The sequence below is a fragment of the Poecilia reticulata genome, chromosome 12 (assembly GCF_904066995.2).
Source record: "Poecilia reticulata chromosome 12, P_reticulata-male-v2, whole genome shotgun sequence".
Taxonomy (NCBI): domain Eukaryota; kingdom Metazoa; phylum Chordata; class Actinopteri; order Cyprinodontiformes; family Poeciliidae; genus Poecilia; species Poecilia reticulata.
In genome coordinates, this window is record NC_088841.1 from 19,779,170 (window position 1) to 19,806,767 (window position 27,598).

General features: G+C 39.1%; 2 protein-coding genes across 4 annotated transcripts in view; one reads left to right on the plus strand and one right to left on the minus strand.

Moving 5' to 3' along the window:
* The window catches only part of palm2akap2 (PALM2 and AKAP2 fusion), an 80,938-nt gene extending 60,808 nt beyond the window's left edge, over window positions 1-20,130 (minus strand). For 2 of the 3 annotated variants that reach the window (XR_014090046.1, XM_081613191.1), the window contains exons 1-2: window positions 19,256-20,130; window positions 12,134-12,185 (exon numbers count right to left, since the gene is read on the minus strand). Coding sequence is in view for 2 of the 3 variants with exons in the window: in XM_081613191.1 (XP_081469317.1) it covers window positions 12,134-12,185; window positions 19,256-19,299 (96 nt within the window). In the remaining variant the exon portion in view is untranslated. The remainder of the gene's footprint in view (window positions 1-12,133; window positions 12,186-19,255) is intronic. The other variant, XM_081613192.1, reaches the window with a different exon arrangement.
* plppr1 (phospholipid phosphatase related 1) overlaps window positions 19,098-27,598 on the plus strand; it is a 73,191-nt gene continuing 64,690 nt past the window's right edge. The window contains exon 1 of the mRNA XM_081613197.1: window positions 19,098-19,286. The gene's annotated coding sequence lies outside the window, so the exon portion shown is untranslated. The remainder of the gene's footprint in view (window positions 19,287-27,598) is intronic.

Sequence of the window (27,598 nt, forward strand, 5' to 3'; positions counted from 1 at the left end):
TGGTGTCACATGTAATGTGTGTGTGTGTTTCAGCAATCTTCATGACACTGTTAAATTTATCTATTGTGCTTTCAAACCTTTCTATAACAAGTCAAACCGACACACGAACATCCAACCAACCAACGCAGCAAAAATCAAACAAGCCATACAAACCAAGCATTCGAAACAACTAGTTAGTCACAACAAACCAGACAGCCACTCATCTAAACAAACCAACCAAGCGAACAGAACCAACTATGTGAAACAAATCAATTTAACCAAATAAACTAACTAAGCAAACTACTCAATTAAACAATCCAAATGAAAAAGTACCAAACCAACCAACACTTCATAAAACCAACTAAACAAGTAACAAACATCTAAGCCAACAAAACAAATCAATTAAAACCAGTTAATTAAACCAGCCAACACCCCGCCAAACCAACCTAAGAAGAAAAGCAAACCAACAACAACACCAATGAAAACAAATCAAATTGGTTAAACAATTTAATTGACCAAAACAAAAAGAGTTCATCCAGACTAACCAACAAACACCCCACCAAACCAACTGAACAAGAGAAACAAACCAACCTTAAAGAAGAAGCAAACTAAACTAATGCGTCAAACCAAGAAACAAAAATAATCAACCAAGGCAATTAAACCAAACAAACTGAACCAACGAAACAACCCAACTTAACAAACCCAACCAAACAACATTACAGATATATTTAGAAGGAATCATGTCTAACACACTTTAAAAACTAAATGAAATGAACAAGAGCAAAAAAAAAAAAAAAAATCAACCCAAAATACAAAGAAAACCAGATGATTCAGAGTAAAGGCTGTAACAAAGAGAGGTTTCTGGTGGTGAACCATCTTGGACCGATTAAAATGGTGTTCCAAACAAGAATGCTGCTAAACTTATAGTTCAATTTCACACATGCCAAGTTTTCACTGAAAAAGACCCACATTTTATTCTTTTAATAGCACCTTTTGTTTTAAATTATTGAAGCTTTCTTTTTTCCATGTTGGAAATCTCTTGCTTAATAAGCTAAACAATGTGTGTGGTTTCATGCACTTGCCTTTCGATTTCAGAAAGACTATTTAAAAACCTTCTTTTAGCCATGGTGGTTAAATAAGGAATGTTTTCATTTCTGGAGCCTGGAATCTCAGGTCCAAAAGTTATATTTGCACAAAGAACTGGCTTTTTGTGCACATAAGGTCTCAGGTGGTATGTTTGCGCGTGTGTGTGTGTGTGGGGGGGGGGGGGGGGTGCGTGTGTGTGTGTGTGTGTCTTTTTTAAATATAATTTTTATATTATAAAATTATATAATATGACAATTATTATTGTTATATAATTAAAACACAACTAAAATTAGTGTTTTAATTGAACACTAATTGAGTTAGTGTTCAATTAAAACAATTTTTTTGATTTGCTTGTTTAAAGAGCGCTTTATATATATATATATATATATATATATATATATATATATATATATATATATATATATATATATATATATATATATATGCTCTGTCCCCACTGCTGTTCTGCATAGGCCTGAACCCTCTCAGCCAAATCATCAACAAGACTGGCTACAGATACCGACTCAAGAATGGGGCTACGATCAGTCACCTCCTCTACATGGATGACATCAAGCTGTACGCCAAGAGCGAACAAGACATCGACTCACTGATCCACACCACCAGGATCTACAGCACTGACATTGGGATGTCATTCGGACTAGAGAAGTGTGGTCGGATGGTTACAAAGAGAGGGAAGGTCGCCCACACAGAAGGGGTCTCACTCCCAGAAGGAACAATAGCAGACATAGAGCACAGCTACAAGTACCTGGGAATACCACAAGCAAATGGCAACCTCAATGAGGTCACAAGGAAAGGAGCCACAGCCAAATACCTCCAACGAATAAGGCAAGTCCTGAGAAGCCAGCTCAATGGCAAGAACAAGATCCGTGCAATAAACAGCTATGCCTTACCAGTAATCAGATACCCTGCCGGAATAATTAGCTGGCCAATGGAAGAGATGAAGGCCACGGATGTTAAGACTAGGAAGCTACTAACCATGCATGGAGGGTTCCACCCCAAATCCAGCACCCTGAGACTGTACATGAGCCGTAAGGAAGGAGGCAGAGGACTAGTGAGTGTGAGAGCCACTGTCCAGGATGAAACATCCAAGATCCATAAATACATCAAGGACAAAGCCTCAACGGACGATGTGCTCAGCGAATGTCTCAGGCAATGGGGAACAGAAGACAAGGTGCTGGAAGTACCATCATGGGAGGACAAGCCCCTACATGGGATGTACCACCGACAAATAACTGAAGTGGCTGATGTCAGGAAAACCTACCAATGGCTGGAGAAAGCTGGACTCAAGGACAGCACAGAGGCTCTCATCCTGGCCGCCCAGGAACAGGCCCTAAACACCAGAGCAATAGAGGCTCAGATCTACCACACCAGACAAGACCCAAGGTGTAGGTTGTGCAAGGAGGCCCCTGAGACAGTCCAGCACATAATAGCAGGGTGCAAGATGCTGGCAGGGAAAGCGTACATGGAACGACATAACCAAGTGGCGGGCATAGTGTACAGGAACATCTGTGCAGAATATGGACTGGAAGCCCCGAGATCAAAGTGGGGAACACCCCCAAAAGTGGTGGAGAATGACCGAGCTAAGATCCTGTGGGACTTCCAGATCCAGACAGACAAGATGGTAATGGCGAACCAACCGGACATTGTGGTGGAAAGCCGTTGTGGTGGATGTAGCAATACCAAGTGACTACAACATCAGGAAAAAGGAGCATGAGAAATTGGAGAAGTACCAGGGCCTCAGGGAGGAACTGGAAAAGACCTGGAAGGTGAAGACCACAGTGGTGCCTGTGGTCATCGGGGCCCTCGGGGCAGTCACCCCCAAACTGGAGCAGTGGCTCAAACAGATCCCAGGAACAACATCAGACATCTCAGTCCAGAAATGTGCAGTTCTAGGTACAGCCAAGATACTGCGCAGAACCCTCAAGCTCCCAGGCCTCTGGTAGAGGACCCGAGCTCAGAGGATGAAACAGACCACCCGCGGAGGGTGAGAAGGGAAATTTTATATATATATATATATATGTATATATATATATATATATATATATCAGCTCTTTATATATATATATAAAGAGCTGAGAACACATACTTTATTCTTGCTCCTACTCTTTTCCCTGTCCCTTGGTAATTAATCCAAGTTCCTTTAAATTCTCGCACAGAGAAACGGATCAGAAGTTGATAAATCATCAGGTTTTGCATGTGACTTTCACATAAACACTTTGTAATACAAAGTAATACTGTATATCCACATGCATTAGGCAAACATCAGCATTTTTTATGCTTCATCAGGAAGAAGGAGATTATAATACCAAATGTAATCCATCAGAATAGGTCAACAGGACACAATATTTTTCTCTTGTATTTGTTTTTGTGACATTTTTAAGCTTAAAATAAGTTTGCGTCAATCTCTAGATTTTTTTCCGCACTTTAAACTCCAAGTGAACAGTTTTGTTAATTTTTCCTTGAAACTTGATCATGCAATTGTGCAATACTAATGCCTAACATTTATTTATATATATATATATATATATATATATATATATACACACACATATATTTTTGTTTTATTTTTTAACATAATACTTACTTCATGTCAAAGCTAATAATGTGCCTCATTCACACTGAAATCCAAACATTGATCCTTACACACTCTCACACACTGTTCAACTATCTAAATGTAAGACGCTATCAGGCATTTGGCTTTTTAAAGAACCTCCTCTAAAAATCAGACTCCAATTTCAAAGTCAAAGTATGGTACCGAATCTGTTTTTGAAAACAAAAAAACTCCAGCCATCACATTGCCAATCTGAAGCCATGCGGAAAATGTGTTTATGCAAGTATTATTTTGTGTGGTTTTGCACTCTTTATTTGAAATAAGCAAAACAAAGTTAATGAAGGGAGAGGAAAGTAAAACAAATGTTCTCAGATCACACATTAAAGCAAATACTGATCCACAGTGTTTATGGGGCGGGAAACGGAATGCTAAGCTACATAAACTCGTCTTTATGAGCTGGTGAAAATGTTTTTGTCCTTAAAACCAGAAGGAGCTCAGAGAGAGCATGTTTTGATCTTGCACATCCAGGATTAGATCAGACCGATTGCTAATCAACGTTCTGCTGATGCTGAAGTTGTGAAGAGGGCAGGGCGGCAGATCAGATTGGTTACATTCTGTACATGCCAACACACCCAGCAGAGAAATCTAACTGGGAATATCGTCTTCCATTCTGTGGACAGCCATACCTGAGAGCTTAGAGAACACCAACTGAAATGGACGGGAGCTTCACGTGTCGCTGGTGTGACCACACACTTAGAGGATCTTTGCATTTTACAATCATATCACCACTACTATTTCTCAATTCATAAATCTGTTCAATCAAAAGAAGAAAATAAAAGGGAAACTTTTAAATGTTTCCATGTTGCAAAAAAATGTGCTTTCATACTCTACTCAGTCTACTGTGAATGTTTCGCCACTCTTGATGGATGCAAATATTTGCCGCAAATGCAAACACCTCCTTTCTCACAAAATTTTTACTCATTACAAGTGAACACCAGCATGCCAATTTGGCACCTCCTCAGCTAACAGTCGTATCAATAAATGCCAAGTCAGCACGTTGCTGAAATGTGCCGTGTGCTGATGTTACACGACGACAGCAGCAGGTGGTCATTATGTGAAAATAATCTGTGTGCTCCTTGAAATGCACATACAAACAACGTAATAAAAAATATACATTTTAAAATGTTACATGTGGCTGTAATGAATGATGTTTTGCTCAGAACTTGCTACTTTTCAAGCTTTTTAGTTGCAGTTCTGTCAATATTCTTCTTGCTTTGCGCAACGCCTTAAAAAAAGTTACCACACCCCTTTGACTTTCCCACATAATTTCACATCATAACCACAAACATCAAGGCACTCAATTGTGATTCTGAGGAAACAATGTTCTTACAGTCTTTTGTGGCATCCATTTTATTTACTTTGGTACACGTAATAAAACCCCACACAACTCCCCGCAGAAGTTGCCGAAATTGTAAATATAGTCCAGCTTTAGATGAGACCAAACTTTATCCTGTACATGCAAAATTGCTATGTGGCAGAAAAAAAACCTACACAGCACATGGAGAGGCATCATTGTGCTGCAGAAATACTTTTTTTTTTTTACCAACAAGGGCAGAGAATCTGCTCAGAGCTGATAGGGAAAATGGATGGAGGAAAATACAAGAAAATTCCTGTTAGGTGTTGCAAAAGATTTGCAAAATTGGGTAAGGGTTTAGTTTCTACCATGACAGCAACACTGAAAAGACACAATTTAATGTCATTTCAGATCTAAAGTCGACTGAGAATTTCAAAATTGCAGCTTCTAGATTCTTTCCAACTCAACTTAAGGGGTCTTAATGCTAACCATATTTTTCAGATCTTTATTTGAAAACATTTCTGAAAATGAATCCGTGGAACCCTTTTTCTTTGCAATCATTATGCATCTTTCTGCTGATCCATCATTTGAAATTCCAGTCAAATGCGTCGACATTTTTGGCCGCATCACTGAAACGCGTGAAAAAGTTCAGGAAGTTTAAATACTTTTGTAAGGCCTCGCATATTATTCAAACAAGACGAGGAGAAATACATTTCCAAAGCATGACAAGTCATAAAGAAATCCATTCTAGCCTCTCGAGCCTCACGTCTCTGCAAAACTCCCACTGATACACACACAGAAGCCACTAGTAACATACAAACACACACTCACAAACCCAAAAGACCAGTAGGTCCAGGACAGCTGCTGCTAATTTTAGAGGGCTTGTAACTCCTGCTGTGCCTGAGACCCCTTGCTCCCCAACACGACACACCCCTTCCTTTTTCTAAATGACTTTGCCCCAAGCACAATCCCCCTCCTCTATAAAATAAAGTCAATAAACTGGGTTTCCTTTAGCTCCCTGGAATCCTGTTTGCTCAGTCGGTAATAGTCTGCCTCTACTCTGCCAAATATTCACAACCTATGACACGATTTTGGGGAAGCTGTTTAAACAGATCTGACTTTGTAAAAGAAAAACCTCAGAAATACAAGAACCTGAATTTGCTCTTTAGTGTCTCTACTGGCTGTAAACAGTCAATAATTAACGACAAATGAATAAAGAAGGTAGAAATAATATTTTTTTACGTATCAGACAGAAACGTAGGAGTGTCTTTTTTGATTGTTTCATCATGGAGAGCATGTTCTATACCTTTCCTTGGGAAAAATATTTTTACTAAGTGACTTTTTACACATTTTCACAAGAGCAGCTAATAATTGCATTCAACATATGTTACATATTACAGTTTTGGAGCATTTAACTTGACTTTACAGTTGAGTTTGGGCCTTTATGAGAAACTGCTATGTTATGTCCTTTGTACAACAAGGAACTGTGGCTAATAATTGCATTTATTTATTCTTACAGAAGCACAGTTAAACACAACTCATTGAAAAATTATTCTACAAAGTTAAGAGAATCGATGTGTACTAAAAGTGTGGAAATGTAGGATTTTAACCAGTGGTGACTAAACCTTTTGCCAAGAGGCCAAAATTGTAAAGCTAAAAAAAAAAAAGAAGAAAATTAGTGGGACACAAAATAACATATATATATATATATATATATATATATATATATATATATATATATATATATATATATATATATATATATATATATATATATATTTTTTTTTTTTTTTTTTTTTTCAAGTACATATTCTGATCATTGATAATTACCTCACATCACTGCCTTTTGAAAAGACAATTATATTATTTTGTTTTTCTTTTTGGGTTGGATGGCTTTCCTTATTTGGCATTTAAAGAAAAGTTAAAATCTTTCCATAGCAACAAGAACAGGACGTGGGTCAATGCTGGCTGTACTTAGTTAAGTTAAATCATTGATGATTGATTCTTTTCTCTAAAAAAATGCTGATAATAGAAACATTATTATTAAAAGAGAAATACCTTGTGTTGTACCTACTTATGTTTTAAGTCAGAAATTTCTGAAATTGTCTGACAAATGAATCAGAGGATGTTTTGGCAGCAGCTAATGTGATGTAAATGACATAAAAGAAGCCTCATGTTTATCATTTCATTAAAATTCCTTTAAAATGATCTTTTTCATAAGTTAAATATAGCTTGAGGTGTTCTCAATCAAAACTGCGCTTGATGTAACGTGAACTCCATCAGAATATTCACCAATAATGTGGAAAAAAATGGGTAACTTATTAGTGTCGGATGATATCTGTGAAACCACTGGCAAGGTTGTGGTACAGTCAGTGTCTGTATGAGTAAACAGCTCAAACTGAAACATCAAATGCCTGTGAGCAGCCCAGCCTCCCCGCACTTATCCAAGGCCATTACCCTGACCCTCCACTGCATGCTGCAATCACAAATCTCAGTGCATGTTGTGGTCTAGCAGCAGCAGCAGAAGCAGTAGTAGCAGTAGCAGCAGCAGCAGCAGCAGCAGCAGCAGCAGCAGCAGCAGCAGCAGCAGCAGCAGCAGCAGCAACAGCAGCAGCAGCAGCAGCAGCAGCAGCAGCAGCAGCAGCAGCAGCAGCAGCAGCAGCAGCAACAGCAGCAGCAGCAGAAGCAGCAGCAGCAGCAGAAGCAGCAGCAGCAGCAGCAGCAACAGCAGCAGCAGCAGCAGCAACAGCGGCAGCAGCGGCAGCAGCGGCAGCGGCAGCAGCGGCAGCAGCTCACTCTCACCTTACCCTAATCACCACCACCTCACTAAATACATACTAGGATTTCTCCATTTTCTAAAAACCTGCAGAGATCTCTTCCTCACTTCCATTCAAATAAACCTAATATGTGGTTTGTAGGGGTTTGTGAGCAAAAGTCTATTAGTCTTGCGTATAAGAGTCCTGGGGCATCAACATAGATATATCACGCTTTGAAGTGCGGAGAGATTATGATTTTAAAGATGATGCAAAAAAAAAGAAGAAAAAAGGCATCTTTGTGCTAAACATCATAGTTTACGTGGGTGATGTCATTTTTGCTTTGTTTTGTACTTGGCGTCAGACAATTTGGGGTCTTTTGCACACTGTGTGTGTATGTGTGTGTGTTTCAGGGGGCCAACTGAGAGTCCAGAGTGCTGAGGTCATCTATATAAACATAACAACACAACAGAGGAGTCAGTGAATGAGTGCATGCAGAAACCCAGACTCTTGTATGTATGCTGTCATGCTGCTTGTGACTGGAAGACTATATGGGTGATGGTTAATTAGAGCGAAGAGTCACTCACCATTCACTGGCTGATGTTGAAACCACATGCAAGGTTTCTGGTGAACGAGCACCTATTTGCAGATGCGCTTAAAGTATTTTGGCCAACCCTGACCAGAAAGTACTGCAGATCGCTTCCAAAATTACATGGTAATAACAAACTAATTGTGGGTCTGAATTTAACAAGATGACATTGATGCTGTTTTCTAATCTGGCCAATTAGTGTTCACAGAAAGGAGCTATGTTCATAAACACAGTGAGAGTTTTGACCTTTTGGCTGACAAGTAACATTAATTTTGATTTCTTCTCTCAAAAAGAAAAAAAAAGTTTTTCTCTGAACGAAGAGGGAAAAGAAATTACAGCTCACTGCCTGGTTAAGTTGCTTCAGCGTTTAGCCAGAACTGAACCACACTGGAAGAATGAATGGTCTACAGTTACAAATAAAAGCACAATAACTGTTTTTAGATGAATTATGCCGATGACCATATCCAATGAGTTTTGCCAGGACCGACATAATCGACCTCAACTTACCACGCCTCCCCAGAAAATCTATCTTTTTCCAGTCACTACATAAAAAAAAAGCAACAACTTCTGAACAGGAAGTGCTTTTAATTTTCATATTTTCAGGGAAATGTTTAATGTTGCAGCAAGCTTAGCAGTGTTGGAGGTAAGTTACGGCCACAGTGGACTCTGGCCTGTTCCTGGTTCAGAAGTCAGACGTTTCTGTGAAATGTGACTCCAAATTATTTTCAGAAAACCTGCCTACTCATGCATTTTTTTTGGTTCCTAACCTCAAACCCACACAAATATCACACTGTCATTTAATACAGCGTTCATTTGGAGACTCATTTATTTGGTCATTATTATGAAGCTGCAGCTAGCATGAACAGGCTGTTATGGGCCATTAGCAGCCCATAATCCACCAACTGGACCATTTTTCTCACAGTAAAATATGAAACGCAAACATTTTATGTGTGGAGATAAAAAAAAAAAGGTTCAAAATATTCTCATTGATGCTTCTCTTGTTACAGTGTAATACAGATGGAACAGAAATCTCAATTTACTACAGTTTTAAAAATAAGTAATGTATATACAAATATAATGATCCAATTTTTAAGACTTTAGCTGTATAATTAGAGCCATGAGGACCATGATTAATGAATGATGCAGGCCGATCACTGCAGCAAGTGAACATTATAGTGACTTCTGTCTTATAACTATTATTAATGTCAATACTTGAGCATCCAGCATGGTAGAAAGTTTGATCTTTGAATTATTGCACTACATGCCAGTTTATGTTGTACTGTTGTCATGCTTGAAAAGGGTTCACAAACATTTGAGTATTCTTTTAAAGCTTCCTACTTGGCTCAAGTCCTTCTGAAGTATTAATGGGGACAGAAATTGATGGTGATGACAAGGAGATCTCAGGGGAGTGATCAAATATTGATGAAATCCTTAGTCACAGACAGGAGCTGCTTATGTACATCGTGCATCTATTCAAAGGGTTTCATCACAGCTGGTCATGAGGTAGTGATCAGGAACAAGGTTTCAGGAGAATACAGACTCAAAACTGCTGGTTTTCCTTCATAGCGCTTCTCAGTTCGGATTCAGAGAGATCCAGAGAAAGTGTCAGATTAGCCAGTGGTTGTTCCCACATTGCAAGGAGCACAGAATAACACTCTAGGAAAACATGGATCTTTCAGAAACTAAGGCAGTGACACATCTACTGATTATCCAATAATTAAATTGTCTGTAGTTAGGACCAGGGCTTTGCAAAGGGCACTAAATGTATTTTCCTTCCCTTAAATTACTGATTTGAGGATATGTTTATGGTTGCTTCACATCTGGAAGACCAATTTCCACCAAAGCATTTGAAATGTTGCTCCAGTATTTCCACACAATATTCTCTCCTCATGACACCATCTATTTTGGGAAGTATGCCAGTCTCTCCTGCAGCAAAACAAGCCTACAACATGATGCTGCCACTTCACAGATGGGCTGGTGTTCTCAGACTCACAAGCTCCCTGCTTTTTTTTCCTCCAAATGCACCATTGGCTTCTTCCTGTCCGAGTGGCCTTTCAGTCCGTGTGCACGACTCACTCTTTGCTTTCGTTTTGTGTTTAGTGATGTAAAGCACTTTGAAATGCCTTGGTGCTGAAATGTGCTATACAGATCAAATTTGATTGAGTGATTTGTTTTAGGGATAAAATGCCCATCTTCAATCAAAACAGAAGCGGTAAAAATATTTCTTATTTTGCAGTTTTAAATAAAAGCAATTTATTCACGTTATAAAAGTTTGTTTTGCATGCGAGTCAGTGTCTAGATACAGTGGTACTTTTTTGCAAGGTTACCACGAGAATCTCATACTGTCCCCTGCCTAATGAACAGCCTGAACCGTCTTCAAATTATATAATATAATTATTTTCCTTGCAGCTCCACTGACAAAGACCCAACAAACTCTCCGTAAGGACGAAACACGCGCGTTTTCTTTTCCTCAAACTGTGAGAACTTTCCACTCTGTTCCTCTTTAGATGTTATGTGGAGGCTGGTATGGCTGCCATCTTTCAACATGGCCAAAATAGTTTCTCCATCTGCAGCTCCAACTTACACCCCCCCCCCCCGCCTCCATACATCCACAGAAACACGCACACACACACACACACACACCACACACACACACACACACACACACACACACACACACACACACACACACACACACACACACACACACACACACACACTTCTCGGTTTGCGTGTGTGTGCGTGTGTGGTATTCTGTGGTTCCTATCCGGTGCCAAATTTAGTCGTGAGCAGTGAACTCTGGTGCAACCGTTGCTTCTGAGTCGTATTAGCACAAAGCCAAACATTAGCACTTATTTCAATGTTACACGTGACGGTAAGTATCCAAATGTGTTACTGAGAGACCACCTCAACAGGGGGAGTAACAGAAGACTTCATGCATCTGGCCAAACCAAAAACTGAAAGGCTGATTTTTCTGCCAATGTCTGCATTACTTAATTCTCCTCCTATAAAATATGATGTAGAAAAACCAAAACAGACACAAATATCAGGACAAATGGAGCAGGATTATGAGACAGAAGGCTGGCGAGGGAGTAAAGAACATTACAACTGGTGCAACAAGAACAGACTTTGTTGAACGTGAGGAATACGTTTAGGAGACCCTGACGTCATCCTGAAAGGTTTCCAGCTTGCATCACTTTGAGTTTTCGGCTCAGGATCCGTCCCGAGTGCAAGGCAGCGGCACAGTTTTGCAGACAAATATGACTCCGTCTTTCACAACAGATTAAGATCTGGGCAAATATCCAGATCTTAATCTGGATATTCCAGATTAAGATCTGGAATATTTTACCTATTTTTGTAGGTGGAACTTACAAAACAGACAAAAGTCGCAAGTTAGTTCTGTAGCCAGGATTTCAGTAAAGTATCAAATTAAACAGTCTCACATTCAGTGGCCAGCACTGCACATTCATACAGAAATCTCCTGAGTCTGCGTCATTCACTTTTTTTAGGTCAACATTTGAACTTTTGCACAAATAAGCAAGCAAGAAACAAAAGGAAAAGATTTTTTTGGGTTATTTTGCAAGACAGATTATATAATAGAAATAGTGACAGAAGCACAGAAGCTGAAACAACCGCGTGAACTCTGAGGTGAGACACCGAAAGAGCCTGGATGCAATGTCCAACGACCCCGGAGTCCCTTCGGTTTTCACAGATAGACGGTAAAACAAACAGACTGGAGGTCAACGAAAGAGAGCAAAATGAGCAGAATGACGTGAAAAGTGAGAGTTTCAAAGACTCACCGCCAGGGCCTGCAGCCTCTCTTTGTGGAGCTGAGCCTCCTCACACGACATCCTGAGGGGGAAGCAGGGGAGAGGGAGGTGAAAGAAGAACAAGAGGTGAGATTCTCAAAGAGTCCCTCAACTCGGAGATCAGAGGCACCGAAGGGAGGGAAGTGGAGGAGTGAGGAAGGAGAGGTAGAGCAGGAGGAGCAGGAGGAGGAGTATCCAGATGATTTCCTTCCTCAGTTATAATCCAAGCAGAATGAAAGACCTCTCACTCGGTGGCCATGTGCCTCACACTCAGCCCACTGCTCACATTCTCTCTCTGTCTTTCTGTCTGTCACCCACTCTTTCTTCAGCTCCGTTCGTCTCTCCTCCCATTTGTCCCCCTCTCCCCTCTCCCTCCCCCCCTTCTTTAGGCATGAGCCATGTGTGATTAAACAGCTGGGAGGAGCAGCTGAGAAAGGGATGGAGCAAGGGAGAGAGAGAGAGAGACAGAAAGAGAACGATGGGGTTAAAGAAACCCAGGGAATTGGGGAGAGGATGAAGAAAATTGCAGATGTAAGGAAAACTGTGGGAGACAAGCGATTTTTCATATTAGGAAGGTGAAGGAAGGTGCTTGAGATGCTGAATAAAAAATGAAGAGGTAAGAAAAAGAGCTGGTGTAGAGACTCCTATAGCTCTCACTGTGTGCAAAGTTTTTTATTTTCATTTTATGGAAGGGAAGCTACTTCCATTTGGTTTTTAAAACCATCTATTTTTATTGTGATGAACAAAACGAGGACAACGGTGTGTTAATAAAGACCCATGATGAACATGGTGACCACAAAATACCTGCCACGCTGTTGTTGGGATGTTTAGATGATTTGTGGTTTTGTACATTGTGCAAAATACTGGAGCTCTTTCTTAAATCTCATATGTGAACTCTCTGAAATCTGTTTCTGACATAAGTATGAATAACATGCAAGCCATCGATCCCTGGCCCGGGTAAGTACGTTTTCAAAAACTTATTAGTTGCAGGAGACAAATCTGAAATTTAAAATATGCAAAAACTAAAATGTAAAATGAATTTAAAAGTTCAAATCATTTGGAGTCAAATCTAAAACAATAGCAGGTCCAATCCAATAACACCAAGACTTGCTGAAGTCGTTTAATCGAACAAACTCGAAATAAGAAAAATAGATAAATGACAACTGAAAAAAATTGTTAAAGTTCAACTAAAAGCCATAATGAGGTACACCTCAACCGCTATAGCAGCAGTCTACTGTACATTTATCAACTGAAATAATAAAATAAAATACATTATGATAAAAAACATAATGTAGAAAAGTAGAGACGTGATATTTGGCTGTGTAAGACAATGGGCTCAGAAAAGCTTTAAACCATTTCTCAGACCAACAAAATTTTAGAAATACACAAACAAAAACTTGTAGAAGGAAAAAAGATTGTGAAAATGGGCCACAGTAACCTGTCTTCCATTTTTTTATTCCTCTACATTTTAACTTGTTGACCTGAGTTTCACCCATCCCTCTTCTCTTTCCAAACCCTTACTTCATGCCATCTTTATCTTATTTCACAATCCTGTTCTCATTCCCTCACATGCACCTGTCTTCTTCCAATCAGTCGCCAACTTTCTGTTCCTCTTCCCTCATTTTTACCTCCACGTCTCCTTCCACAGACAGGCATCCTTATAAGGAGAAACAGCAGCTGTAGACATTGCTTACCCATTTGGGAATACAGAAGCATGTAACACACACACACTTTGGAGCAGAAACACTTTAAAATATAGCAGCCACGGACTGACTCCGAGGGAGAGAAATCAGCAAAAAAAAAAAAAAGGATGACGATGGAACAATAAAATGCAGTTAAGCAAAAGGACGAATCACATTCATACATAAACTATGATTTTTACATTTACACATGAAATAGGAAATATTAAATATTCCTTGTAATTCAAGATAGGAAAAAAGGTAACTAAGTCTGAGGTAAGACCCAAAGTGGTCATTTAAACCAATGCCAGATATTCTGATTGTCTAACAGATAGTCGACTTAATTAGAAAAGCATTTTTGGAACATTTTTTTTTTATTGTTTTAATGTTTGTAAAAGCACTGAGTTCCATTTTGATGAAAAGTGTTACATAAATAAATAAAGATGGATGGATGGATGGATGGATGGATGGATGGATGGATGGATGGATGGATGAATGGATGGATGGATGGATGGAACCTAGCAAATAATAAATAAATAACTGGGTTGAACCAAGTTTTAGAAGAAAGACATTTGCTTAACAGTGGTCAAACGAAAGTATGAAAGTGTTATTCAGTTTTTTTCTTGTTGTTTGGAACTACATCTTGAACAGATTCAGAAAACAAAAAAAGATTATGCATGGTATAAAATATGTAAACTATCAGGCATATGCTAAAGAATTGGACCGAGTGGATAAACTTTACACTACAGTTGTCGTAAAAGCACAGAATCTCCAAGAATCTCTTTACTTTTTCTTGCAATTAAAAATTCTTGTCACATTGCATTATTAAACTTTTCTTTTTCTTTTTTTTCTGAGGCGTTGTTCTCCTTAACTTGCGCCAATCCAATAAATCTTCATCCACTGAAATGTGGTCACCTTTCCTCCCGCTTCATTCTGGGGTGAGCTACGCCGGCGGGTCGTCACTGGAGACAACGGCATCATTGTTCTTGAGCGTCGCCACAACGAGGCGATGACCTCACTGCGCAGCCAGCCCAACACGCCCCTTCTCTCCCCCTGCCCACCTCAACCAATCCCAGCCCAGAGGTAATGACCTCCAGATGTGGAACTAGAGGCAGAAAACGCACACATTAACTCTCACACACAAACAGAAAAGTGTAACAATATGCAAAAGCGCGAGTAGGAGGCAGAGGCAAAGAGCCAACGCGGACAAAGAAAGCAAGTCAGAAAAATTGTGTATTTGCATGTTGCATTCTGTGTGATTCTCATCAGTTCAGTACTCCTACATTTCAGTTTTACTGATAAATGTACCCCAAACACATGGACAGAACTACCACTCTTTACTAGAGATTTGGTTTTTTTATTTCAACATAACCGTCTACTGTACGGTACAGTATGTGTATAAAAATAACTCCTTTCAAGCAGACCTAAATCTGTTCACACTACGCTGCAAGTGCCACTTAATATTCTTTATGAGAATGAAAATAAAGCCCCCATGTGTCCGTTATTAAACTTTGAAGGCCTGTCGTAAAGGTTCGGAGGAGGTTAGGTTCGTTTAGGGTAGGGAAAGTAGCAGTTTAGAGTTAGAGAGCAAAAAAAGAGAGAAAAGAGGAGGAGGAGAATTAAAACAAGTCCAGCAGACATATTTCTAAGGCAAAAGACTGCCAGACCTTGATCTCATTCATACTTTATACATTACTGATGGAAGTTGAGCTATGTCTGGATGTCTTTAAGTACTTCACAATAAAACCTTCTTTTTTTTTGGTTTTTTCTTCATTTGGAACATTTTTCTTTACATTTTTCATTTTCTGGTGCACAGCTTCGCATTAAGGTTTGAGAATCAACAAACAAGAGAAAAAAAAATAATGTTTTCCTTTTTCAAGTCAGTTATTTTTGTGTCCTGAGATCTCCTGATATTCAAACTCTACAGAGCGGCTGAGGCAACAAATTTCAGTAGGGCAGCCAGGCCGCTCACTCAGGAACGGGCCAACAGCTGATCGGCGCCAAAGCCAGTTTGTGGCACAACAAAATATTTTCTTGAACAAAATAAACACATCTCTATCTTTATATGCTGTCTAAGCATATACCACTGCTGCCACCAACTGTTTTGGAGGGGAACTACTTGTTCCGGCGGCGTACTCTACTGGTGAGTTACCTCCTCTTGGCCCTGGTCAAACCTAAACTGAAATATACATCCCTAAAAGAGATGCAGAAAAAAGCAGTTTGGAAACAGAAATAAAAACACTTTCAAGTCTTTTTTTTTTTTTTGGATTTGGATCGCTTTAGAATTTGATACTCATTAATCCACAGCAAAGACTGGTTGTACCAAAAAACTAATTGCAGAGTCTTAGCCATGCAGATTTGTGTAACATTTACATACATGGTTCTCAAACATGGTGATATTCTGAAGACCACCATGTCCATTAAACTACAGCATACATCTTTTTACAAGAGATTCTACATAAGTGCCTGAATTTCAGAGAACACGTATGTGAAAAACATCCACACATCCAGAAAACATTCTTGAAAGGAGATGAGTTGCATACAGATAAGCGGCCGGCGTCCCCAGCCATCACACTTGTCACAACCTCAGCACTTTCTTTAGCATCAAAATGTCTTTTTGTGTCTTTTTCATATGCATATGTTTTCATGACCCTGCATATTTACTTTTAGGATTTGGGGATTGGCTTAGTCCTTCCCTTTTACTGCATCAGTGTTTCAGTTAATAAATGTGTTGCTTTGTATGCAACTGTCCAATGAAAGGAAAACAATAAAATGCAAGAAGCTGCTAATGTTTCCCTTTTCTTCTGCCTATCTTCAGCAGGGATCCGGTGAGATCCGATATGCATTATGTATCCCATTAGAACCCCTTCGATACTTACTTGTTTAATAAATAGCATCAGCGAATGAGTCTTCTGTGGCCTCTGCAGTCCACTTTACCACAAACGTGATCTCATCTTTCTGCTAAATAAATAGGGACTACGCCGTGTTTGTGGGACTTAAACAAAGCATCTCAGAAGAAAAGAGACAAAGTGAAGGAACAATAGGATGGGTCCCACTTGAGTCCCTTTTTCACAATTAAGACATTAACTATTGATGCACCAGAATAGCCTGCCGGTTTCACGCCTCAGTGCACTTTTCTTGCCTGCCTCATGGGTGTGGTTCTCAAAGAGTGTGCAAAGAAAAGTCAATGATTTGTCAGTGAAAGAGCTCACTGACACCTGGTCGAAACCTGGTTGTGAGTGAGCAGAAAAATATGTCAAGGTTTGTCATTCAAGTTCAATAACTCCTCAGCATCTGCTGACTATAAGAAGCTTTGCAAACGGTTGAAGTTAAGTTGCAGACTATTAAATCAGCATTCATTTGTTTTAAAAAAATATCTGGGATATCCTGGTCTGGGAATGTTTAGCTTGATCAACCTGGCCAAAGACTGAAACTCAAAAAGCTTTTTCCTGACACTAAATGATGATTCCAAGAGTAACTAATTGTCTTACAGCAACAATATTTTCATGCAGATGCGTCAGTGGGTGAAGAAGATCAAAGTTGGTTAATTTCCATAGCAGTTAGGTGTTTTAAAAATGACAACAGAGGAGCCGTGGAGATGTAAGAAATTGGAGTGATCTGGACCCCACAAGTTTTTCACTCTGTGCGCGATCTGGCAGATGTCAGACTAATCCAGCAGGCATTTTTACGAAGATATTTGCTTTGTGTGGTTTCCCTGCTGTCTGACTGTGACGTGTTGGGCTCCTCCTTAGCATTGCGCTAAGGCCTCAGGAGGGTTAAAAGGAAACAGTGAAAAAAAAACAAACAAGAAAATCAGAAACTAAATTCTGACGGCTGCCTTTCCAGTTTGTGGGCTTTATGCTGCATTACCTATGCTTAGCAAAGTTACCAGAGAGCAATATGCAGATATGTGATGTGATTCTTAGCCACAAAATCCAAAGGTTTTATAAACCCTTTACATGAGCTACACTATTCTTTTTTTTGTTTTGTTTTTTCAGTGCTGTTTTAAAAAGGTAGACATCTTCTTAGAAACGGATTTCATTTTGACCGGTCCTTATATTGACCGGCTGTCAAAACTGAGCTAATCTCTGTTTCTGCAGCCTGAAGCCATTCAGTTCAGAGCGTTATCTACTGAAGTGAAGCTATTGATGACTCATAAGCTCTCTTCAGAATCCCACTTTAAAAAAGCTGAACTATTCACTCACTTCCAGGCATCTGGGGAGTCAACAGTATACATATGTCATGAATTTCCATACTGTATAAAAAAGGAAATATTAAAACGATATTTGTGACTGAGGGCAGACGTCCATGTCTAAAAACAGCTCAACGCTGGCATAAGAACACAGAACATTACAGGCTTTAAGCTTTGAATGTTAAACTCCCACCGTCTTTGTCTTACTACTGCATTGCTGTCATTACTTAACTTCTATTCAATTCACAAGCCGGCTGTGGGCAGCTCAGGCAGTATGAGTGGGAAACATATTGACAACTGGAGGAGTCAGCTTTTTTAATCTGAAGAATGAACGGGCGATGGAGAGTTTCCCTTAGCTTGTTGCTCTGGATTTACTTGTGAAAAATCATCAAAATTATACTACTAACTTTATTTATAAAGGCGATCAAATAAACCAAACAATGCAGTTCAAAAGCAGATAACATACCAAGAAAAGTAGTAAAAACATGTTATACCACATGTTTGAAGTAACATACACAATCAAATAATAAAGAATGCAAAACAGGGGCATAAATGCATCCCCCATAAAAAAATAAAATGTGATAAAAAAAAAAAAAAGAAGATATACTTCAGTTATTCAGGTTAACTAACTGGCTAATTTCTCATTAAGATTAAAAGCTTTGTTTATTATATATATATATATATATATATATATATATATAAATCCCACATGGAAGGAGACTGGATTGGTGGACTGCAGCATGGCGGATTGTTCTTGCCTGCAGCTTCCCCATTGAAAGTGCTAAAGCGCACCTGCATATTATATATATATATATATATATATATATATATATATATATAGCAGCTTGTATAGATTTCCATTGGGAAGCAAAAGTGAATGAAGGGTTGATGTTGCAAAAGAATAATCAGGTCCCACTCTAGAGAGAGAAAGTGATGCAAAAGCAAACAATAGCTCCAGAGTGGCCTCAGTGTTGGTGAGCAGCGAGGTGAGATGTTTCCAGGGGGAGCTGTGAGGGCGACTGAGGGAAAAAAAGAAAGAAGAGGGATGCAGTAAGAAGAGGGAGGAGTGTACAGGGTGTACCGCGTGTCCCCGCTCCAGTCATGACTGAGCTGCAGCCTCACCATGACGGAGCTCCCGTTCCCATGACAACTCAGCCTGTCAGATGGAGGGATGCGGGCAGGGAGAGGAGTGATGGCGGGGAGCAGAGAGAGATGGAAAGATAAAGAAGAAGATCTACTCACGGGGCTTTGGCAGAGCCGTTCCTTTGCAAAGGTGCGTCTGACATGTCTGCAGCAACCCGCCTCCTTCTGCTGTCCTCCCTTTCTCCTTGTCCTCTTCTTGTACTTCTGTCCCCTGGTGTCCTTTTGACAGAGTTGTGTCCTCCTCTTCCTTCTCTTCCTCCTCCCTTTCCACCTTCTTACCTCCTCCTCCTCCTTTCCTCCTGCCTTTTCGGTGTGTGGTGGTTATGGATGTAACAGAGCAGCAGCTGCTGCTGTGTCTGCATCAACCCGCTCCACTAGGAGGAAGAAATGGGTGGAAGCATGTTACTGTGTGAGCCCATGTGTGTCTTAGAGAGAGAGAGACAGAGAGAGAGAGAGAGAGTGTAAGAGAAAGGGAAGAGAAGAGAAGAGAAGAACAAGAGAGAGAAGAAGAGGAAACAAAATATGAATATATAAACTGGGATGAGGTTTTGCAAAAAAAAAGGAAAAAAGAGATAACAATGGAAATGCTGGAGAGCAGAGAAGGAGGGAAAAAACTGATGACGAGAGAGAGTGGACAGAAAGAGAAAATGGCCAAAATGCAGCAGAGAATCAGAAGGAAAGAGAGGCTTTAGGGAGTTGCTCTGTAATGAAAGGAGTGGCCAACCTGCTTACTGGAGAACAACCTTTCCCCTCTGAGGTGGAGGGAGTATCTTTTATAGTGGAAGAGAAGAGAAATCACCTTTTAATAAAAATTGAAAAAGATTAACTTCACAATGAAATCTCCAGATCTAAAAGTGGTCCAAAAATAACTACACAGATAGAACTGAGCTTATGTAAGATTTACTCTTTTTCCTTATTGTTAAACATAAACTTTTTCATAATTTAAGATTACCAAAATTATTTCTGTTGTCTAAATACCAGAATATCAAGAAGGATGTTTTTAGAGCTTATGAATGACTGCTTTCTTCAAAATAAGCTAACAAACCATAGTTACTATGCCTTTAAGCAATTTGGAGAACCCCAAATGGTGGCATGGTTTTTTTCGCAAGCATCTGATTGGTTAATTCACAGCATCAGAATTAATTTCAAGTGTGTATAAATGTGTTTTAATGCATCAGCCTGTAAATACTTTTTAAAGTGCAAAATCATGGAAAAATCTGATCAGCTAAGGTACTGTGAAGAAAAGTGACAACCTCATCAAGTCTGGTTCATGATTGGTCACAATTTCCAGAAACCTGATGGTATTTTATGTGCAATTTTGTTTCATACGTTTCAGGAAAGAGACAGGTGCTGTGTCAGTATTTTTTTATGTGTGTGTGTGTGTGTGTGTGTGTGTGTGTGTGTGTGTGGGCGTGTGTGTGTATGTGTGTGTGTGTGTGTGCGCGCGTGTGTGTGTGTGTGTGTGAAATCTGTCAAACCCAGAAGCAAAGCAAAAGACGTTGGGAAGACGCCAGCTGAAGCAGATAAAAGAGCGTCATTATCCTGTAAGTGTCTCCAGAAGGGAAAAAAAAAAACTGCAAAAGCTTCAAAAACCCAGATTATAGTTTGGAAATATCTGGGCCAGAGACGATGAACTGAAGGTGATCAGTACATAAAAGTCATTAAGAAGCAAAAACAAGTCCCACAACTAGGGGATCCAGTTCCCGTTTTTGAAGGTTTAGCTCTTTTGATAACTTTGTTATCAGAGAATATCAAGCAGGCTTGACCCCTTTGGCCTCTTACTAAGGTCACAACCTCATCCCACCAGTACGACGCTGGTCTAAGTACCCAAATTTATGGTAACCTCTGTCACCATGGCAGCTGTTTCGTAGGATCCCTGTCACTCATCTGGCTGCAATAAGGATCTCAGCAAGAAGCTATAAAAGATCTCTTTATTATGAATACTGGGCAAATATGCAAGGGTCCCTCTAGAACAGAGCTCTTAAATGGGGCAAAAGTGCTCACATCTCCAAATTGCACATAGGGGTCACGGCTGGCTGTCCCTCCACCCAGAACTTGGGTCTGGAAAAGAGCAGCTACAATCTCAGCAGACCCCACACATCCTGGATACAATCAGTTTAGACTCTGGCCTTAAAGTTAGCTCTACAGATGCTATTTGAAGCCACCGCAGAAAAAGTATATATTTATAAATGTGTTTACTGAGAGCTTAACCAAAGTCAAATTGTTTTTGTACACAGACTTGGCAAATAAAGCTGATTTTGATTCAAATAACTTCCTCCACAGTTAAGGTGGAGGTGCAGAAACCTCCCAAATGAGGAGTGAAATGTCAAATATCATTCCCATTACAGTACTGTCATTGGGTGGACAGATATGCAGCAGCGATAAGCTGGGTAAAGTACCAAGAACACAAAGTTGAGAGTAGAGAGTAGTAGAGATTTTTTTTTCTTCTAAATTTGCAGCAAACTGATGTTATTTGGATACTCTAAGAGAAGACTGCATACTCTCTAAATCTGATGTGCATGAGGCTAATCACTGCTAGTTTCCACCATTCCTATTTAAGAAGGACCACAAAAAACAAGAACTTTAAATAAAAATCTTGGATGTATCCAAATATAATTATGGTTTGAGCAGTTAGCAGTGACTTTCATGGGGGCTCAGAGAAAATGTGGATAAAATCATGGTTATATTATCTCTTGTCATTATTTCTAACCTCGGAATGTTGTTTTGATGGGAGTCCAAGCTTTCTGTAAACAAACAAGATTTGTTATAATGTCTTTTAAAATGAGGTTATAGTAAAAACAAAAGCCTGCAGCTCATGAAGCTAAAGGCTTCAGGCATGTTATCTATTTTCTTTAATAAATTCCAGCAAGACTCCAGTCGCTACTGAAAGTGAGACCTGCTGAAAGCTGTTTAGTCTTTGGGATCTGGCTCCAGATAGTTGTCCAAACAAGAAGCTCAGCAGTGTTTTTATGGGGTCTGTAACCTGCTGCCGGAGTGCTTAGCTGCACTGATTGAAGGGTAGAGGGAAAGGCGACGACCATCTGTAAGTTTTCATTTTTCCTTTTTATTATGACTTCCAGAACCTACTTTTTTTTCTTTTTTTTAAAACACACACACACACACATCATCTATCAGTTTAGCTTCTTGTCTTCATTGATGCTTTCTGCAACAGTTGCTCTTTCCCGTTGTCTCATCTCGAGTCACATGGCAGAGGCCACTTCTCATAAAAGTCCCAAGATGTTTCACATTCCTCACTGTCTCACATTTATGTTTACACTTTTAACAAGCTCTCCTCAACATGTCTCCCCCCTGCGTGTGGCCTCTTGTCTATCTCCGTTTCCTTTCTTGACAGTCCGAGTTGAGCTGGTTATCATGTTGCCTGGTATGCCGGTTATTCAGAGGCTGCTCCACAAGTTTTGGTAGTGACCTTAAATGGGCATCACACAGGCACCCCTTCACATATTCCGTCACACACACACGCACACACACACTCGTTCTGACTCTGCAGGTTGAGTGTTACAAGACCGCCAGAAGCCGATTAGTCATTTGAAGTGCATTACAAACCCTTTGTGAGCTGTAATTTAATATAACGTTATTGTAAGAAATCCACACACAAACCCGCCAGCATGTGGGAGAGTTGGGCAATTTTTTCTTTGAGATCAAAAAGGAAATTAGTATTGTTACTGACTCATTTAATTATGTTTTCCTTATAATAATAATAAACTCCAGTTATGCTACATATTGTTTTAATCCATGACTGACTTTGTGTAGTTGGTTCAACTTTAAACAGCAATTTGAGTTTCCCCACATGACTGTATTTTAAGATTTGTTCAGAGAGGGGGAAAAATCCCTCACTGAAATGTTTTTAACAGAATCAAACGATACCCATAAAATAAATGTGAAGCTATTTTCACATCTCTACAGTTCTTTTTAAGTTCAGTGTCAAGGAACATTTAATTCACTACCTCCTGTTTCTTTGGGGTTTAAATATAACCTCATGTGGAAACTCTTAGAAATCCAAAAGCTGCTGCAGCTTTAACTGGAGTCATGTCCTTTGCTTAGATGAGTGCAAAATATTTACTCTGACCAGCTTGAAGAGCTTCGTCTGCAGGATCCACAAATTACCACTAAACATCTCTCATTGGTATCAGGTCTACCTTAGTCCAGCAATGTATTAAAACCTCCGAATTTTTAAGTTGGAGTATCCTGTAATAAATATAAAATCTTCAAAGCAAAGTTTGTGAACTTTGGTATTTAAATCTTAAAATTGTGAGAGAAAAAAAAGAAGTGTGAATAAAATATTTCAATTAAGTTTGATTTGGGGTATCAATAACTCGCATTCTTCTATTTCCTGGGAGTTTTTTTCCGCTTTTTTGTTTGGCTCCCAATTACAATCAATCATTAGCTGCAGAGAGGTTCAGAAATTGCTTGAGCAAAGAATAAAACTTTGGAAATGCAAGACGTGCCTAAGATTGATCATTTATTTGAACTAGTAAGGAGATCTCTCTGGATGCCACCAGCTTATTTGAGATGCCTCAGGAATCTGCACCAAAGGTAGAAATGTTAAAACAAATTTGATTAGAAGCATATTTAGAAAATCTCAAGAATATTTGCGCTTTAAGCCAAGTTCACCGTCTTTGTTTGTTCAAGATATGTTATGGGTTCTGCTTTTTCTCTGCACTAACACTTCCCTGACAGTAGAGAAGCTTACTCAGAGCTCACATAAAGAGACATGACAACTATCTGGCAGAAAGACGGGTGACAAACCTGGCAGAGAAACCTCTCTGACAGAAATGATGAATGAGGTGTCAAATATACCAGCTGAATGAACTGATATCCCCTTTCTGGACACTTACTATTAGAAGCAGTGCAGTAAAGTTAGAATAATCCTGCTTTAGAAGGTGATGACAGTGTAGCACAGAGTGGATGGTTGCAAATGGGACGCGTAAATTCAACCGACTCCTGCCATCTTGTGGGCATAAAACGCCATCACTAAGAGATCCAACACTGCGGCGTCAACATGGAGATGCTGTTGCGTCATGTAGTTATTAATATGAGCGGTGAAATGATCAGCAGCACGTATGTAGCGTCTAGGTGCTGAGCCATGACACCTTTGGGATGTAAATTACGTTGAACTGAAATGCTTACTGGAGCACTGTGACTGGAGAGCCACAGGAGGCCGTGTACGAAGGTGTGGGGATGTTTTAGCATTAAATGTACTGTCAATTTATTTTCAAAATCTAAGCAAGGTTGAAAAATGCGCTACATTAATATTTGTCTTGTCAATTTGTCTAATCTGTCTGTTCTACATATGTTGTTGCTGTGTTAAATATATATATATATAAATAAAAAAATTTATTACCTACATCTTGTTGCAATATAGTCATAAATCCTTGTTTAATTGCAGACAAAATTACTTAAACTTTCAATGACAGCAGAAATCCAGTAGAGGTCGCTGCTTTTCAAAATTTAAAACTAAATCAATTAGCAAGTGAACTTTTATGCTTTCAAGAAGAAAAAAAATATCTAAGAAAAATAAATATATCCTTTAACAATATCGGGTATTCACATGTTACTTTATACAGTAAATTATATTTTATGGCAGATAAAGGCAAACATAACAGTAAACTACAGTACAGAGGTTTATAAAAATGGATCACTTCAAAAACATTTTTATTTCATTAGTAATGCTGAATATTTAATTGTGCAAATGTTGAACATATATATATATATATATATATATATATATATATATATATATATATATATATATACTGTTTCAGTTTAATACCAGTGTTTGACGTCAACAGGAAGAAAACAGCACAACAATAAAATTTTCATGAGGCCAACAAAATGATAAAAAGAAATACAACTGTATGACCCACTTCAGCTGTGGAAATAAATTTGTTTACCACAGTGATGATGAACAATTCATGAACATCCTGGTCGGGAACCGAGTAACATTGAAGGAGGCTGACATCCTACCTGGGAATATAAGTGATTAAGAGAAATAAAATATTCAACAAAAGAGCTTGGTTTCTCTTTCAGTGCAGGTGCACAAACAAGTCAGAGTTATTTCCATCATAGTACTCACAATGACATCAATATGAGATGAAGCTTAGAGATATCTCAGAGTTTAAAGTTTGTTATGATAATTTATAACATGTAAATATATCAGCTCAGTTTATATGTATGGAGTTGCTTAATATTTCTGGAAAGCGCAAATACTATTTATATACAGTTATTCTATGAGAAATGTGCAGATTATTTACCGTTTACAAAGGGTCATCATTTAAATGTATTTAAATCAATGTTTTTCCCCAGAACAAAAGCGTAAAAAAAATCAGTTAAAATTTCAAAGCAAGAATTTGATTATGAATTCTACATAAAAGTGTAAATATTTGCATGTGCTCCGACCAATATTTGTTTGATGTTTGTTACCTGTCCCTTTGCAAGTTAAAACACAAAGTCCTTAATTTGCCTCTTTTCTGTAAGAAATCAGTGAAGTAGAGCAGGCGTCTCAAACTCCAATCCTTGAAGGTTGAGGAACAGCTCTAATATTTGCTTCTGTAACAGCTATGTCAAATAATTAGGTTATTATAAACATTAAACCAATGAGGAAATTCAACTAAAAGTTGCAGGACGCTGGCTGAAGAGAACTGGAGTTTGAGTTTACCTCTGAAGTCTAGCCTCCATTCAGATGTTGGAGATCAAACGACATTTAAATGGGAAAAAGCAAATATCACATGACTTTATGCCCCATCGGGGGGTCGGGGGGTGGTGGGGGATTTATCAAAAGAGGAAAAAATGCAGTAAAAATGCACAGGCCTACAATAAAAATGGCCTGCTGTGCTGTCCTCAGACACTCAGCAGTCATTCAGCGCTCACCTCGAAGGAAAGTGCTGTTAAATGACCTGAGGCCGACTTGGGCTGACTATATTTTTCACCTATAAGCAGAATAATTAAGGTCAAAGTTCTCAAAAAATGTCAGCTTCACTCCACTGATGTCAGACAGGAAGACAGATGACAAAGAAACAGCAGCCGCCTCATAATCACTCATAATCAAGATGTTTTGTTTTTTGTTTGCCCCCCCAAAAAAATATGTTCAACAAGGCTGGGAAAGCCCTTCAAGCTCTAGGAAATCCAGTAGCTCGGAGGAGGAGAAAGAAAATTGAGTGGAGACCTCTCCGCTCAGATGGTGAGGAGGAGGCATTTAAGTGCAGACAGTACAGCGACATTGTGTGTATACAGTAAACGCACAAAACAAATGTTGGTTTTGTGGGTTTAATGTATTCATAACAGCATGCTTTTACAGGTTAGTGTAGTAGATATGTGTGTGTGTGTGTGTGTGTGTGTGTGTGTGTGTGTGTGTGTGTGCGTGTGTGTGTGTGTGTGTGTGTGTGTAAAACTGTGGCACTCAAAATGAAGGCCAGGGCCCCCGAGACAAACGTGTCCGCTTACCGGCTTCGTTACCATGACGACAGGGGGATGGGAAAGGCTCTGTTGGAATTGCCATTAAAATGGAGAGCGGTGAGCCACTGCATGCCTGCACATGTACACAACACATTCTCATGAGGACAAGGCACTTGTAAAACACCCATGGATCTGACCACAGTGAGCATCCAACTATTACATCTATCAACATGCTAATACTGCGGTAACGGCTAATAATACAAGCGGGTTGTCGTAATGTGCAATCCTCCCCAGTCCTTTGCCACAACTACGTAACACAACTATAGTGCTGGGAAAATTTATTTCTCCCCTACACAGCTTATTACAGATGATCAAACAAATTTTAATAACCTGACTAAATTAAAAAGTCAGTTTTTAAATGATTCCATTCATTAAAGACGAAAAAGTTAATTATGAACAAATTCGGCAAGATCTCAGGAACCCCGAAGAAACATGAACGTGAATGAAAACGGAAAAGTCAGCGATTCTATCAGATACTTGATGTTACAACTTTATTTAAGCAGTTATCAATAAACAGTGCAGACGTTAACCATCCTGACTGTTTTTAACAAAATCATGAAGAGTGGCTGCACTGAAAGTTCCAAGAGAGCCTCAAGAAAATGCTGCGTTTTTTTTAAAGGCCTCAAATGACTAACTTCCCACTGCAGAACTTCAACAAAGTTGATGTCCGCTTTGTTCCCTCACAGATCCTGTTTCATGCTGGATTAATTACATAGCTGTTTGACTGAAAAATATTTGTGGCATAGAATCATATTTTTCAGATTAAGATTCTTTAGCTTTTATCTTTTCTTTTAAAGTTTCTATCTTTCTAATTTAAGTTGCTCCTTCCACCTACCCTCACCACAATCTCAGCTAGTAAGCTTTCTTTTACTTCATATTTATTTTTAATAGGCTGTCAGATCAAATGCTGGATATCTAACCTTATGTCAAACCATGCCATTGTATTTAACCAAACAGAGATGCTTTTGC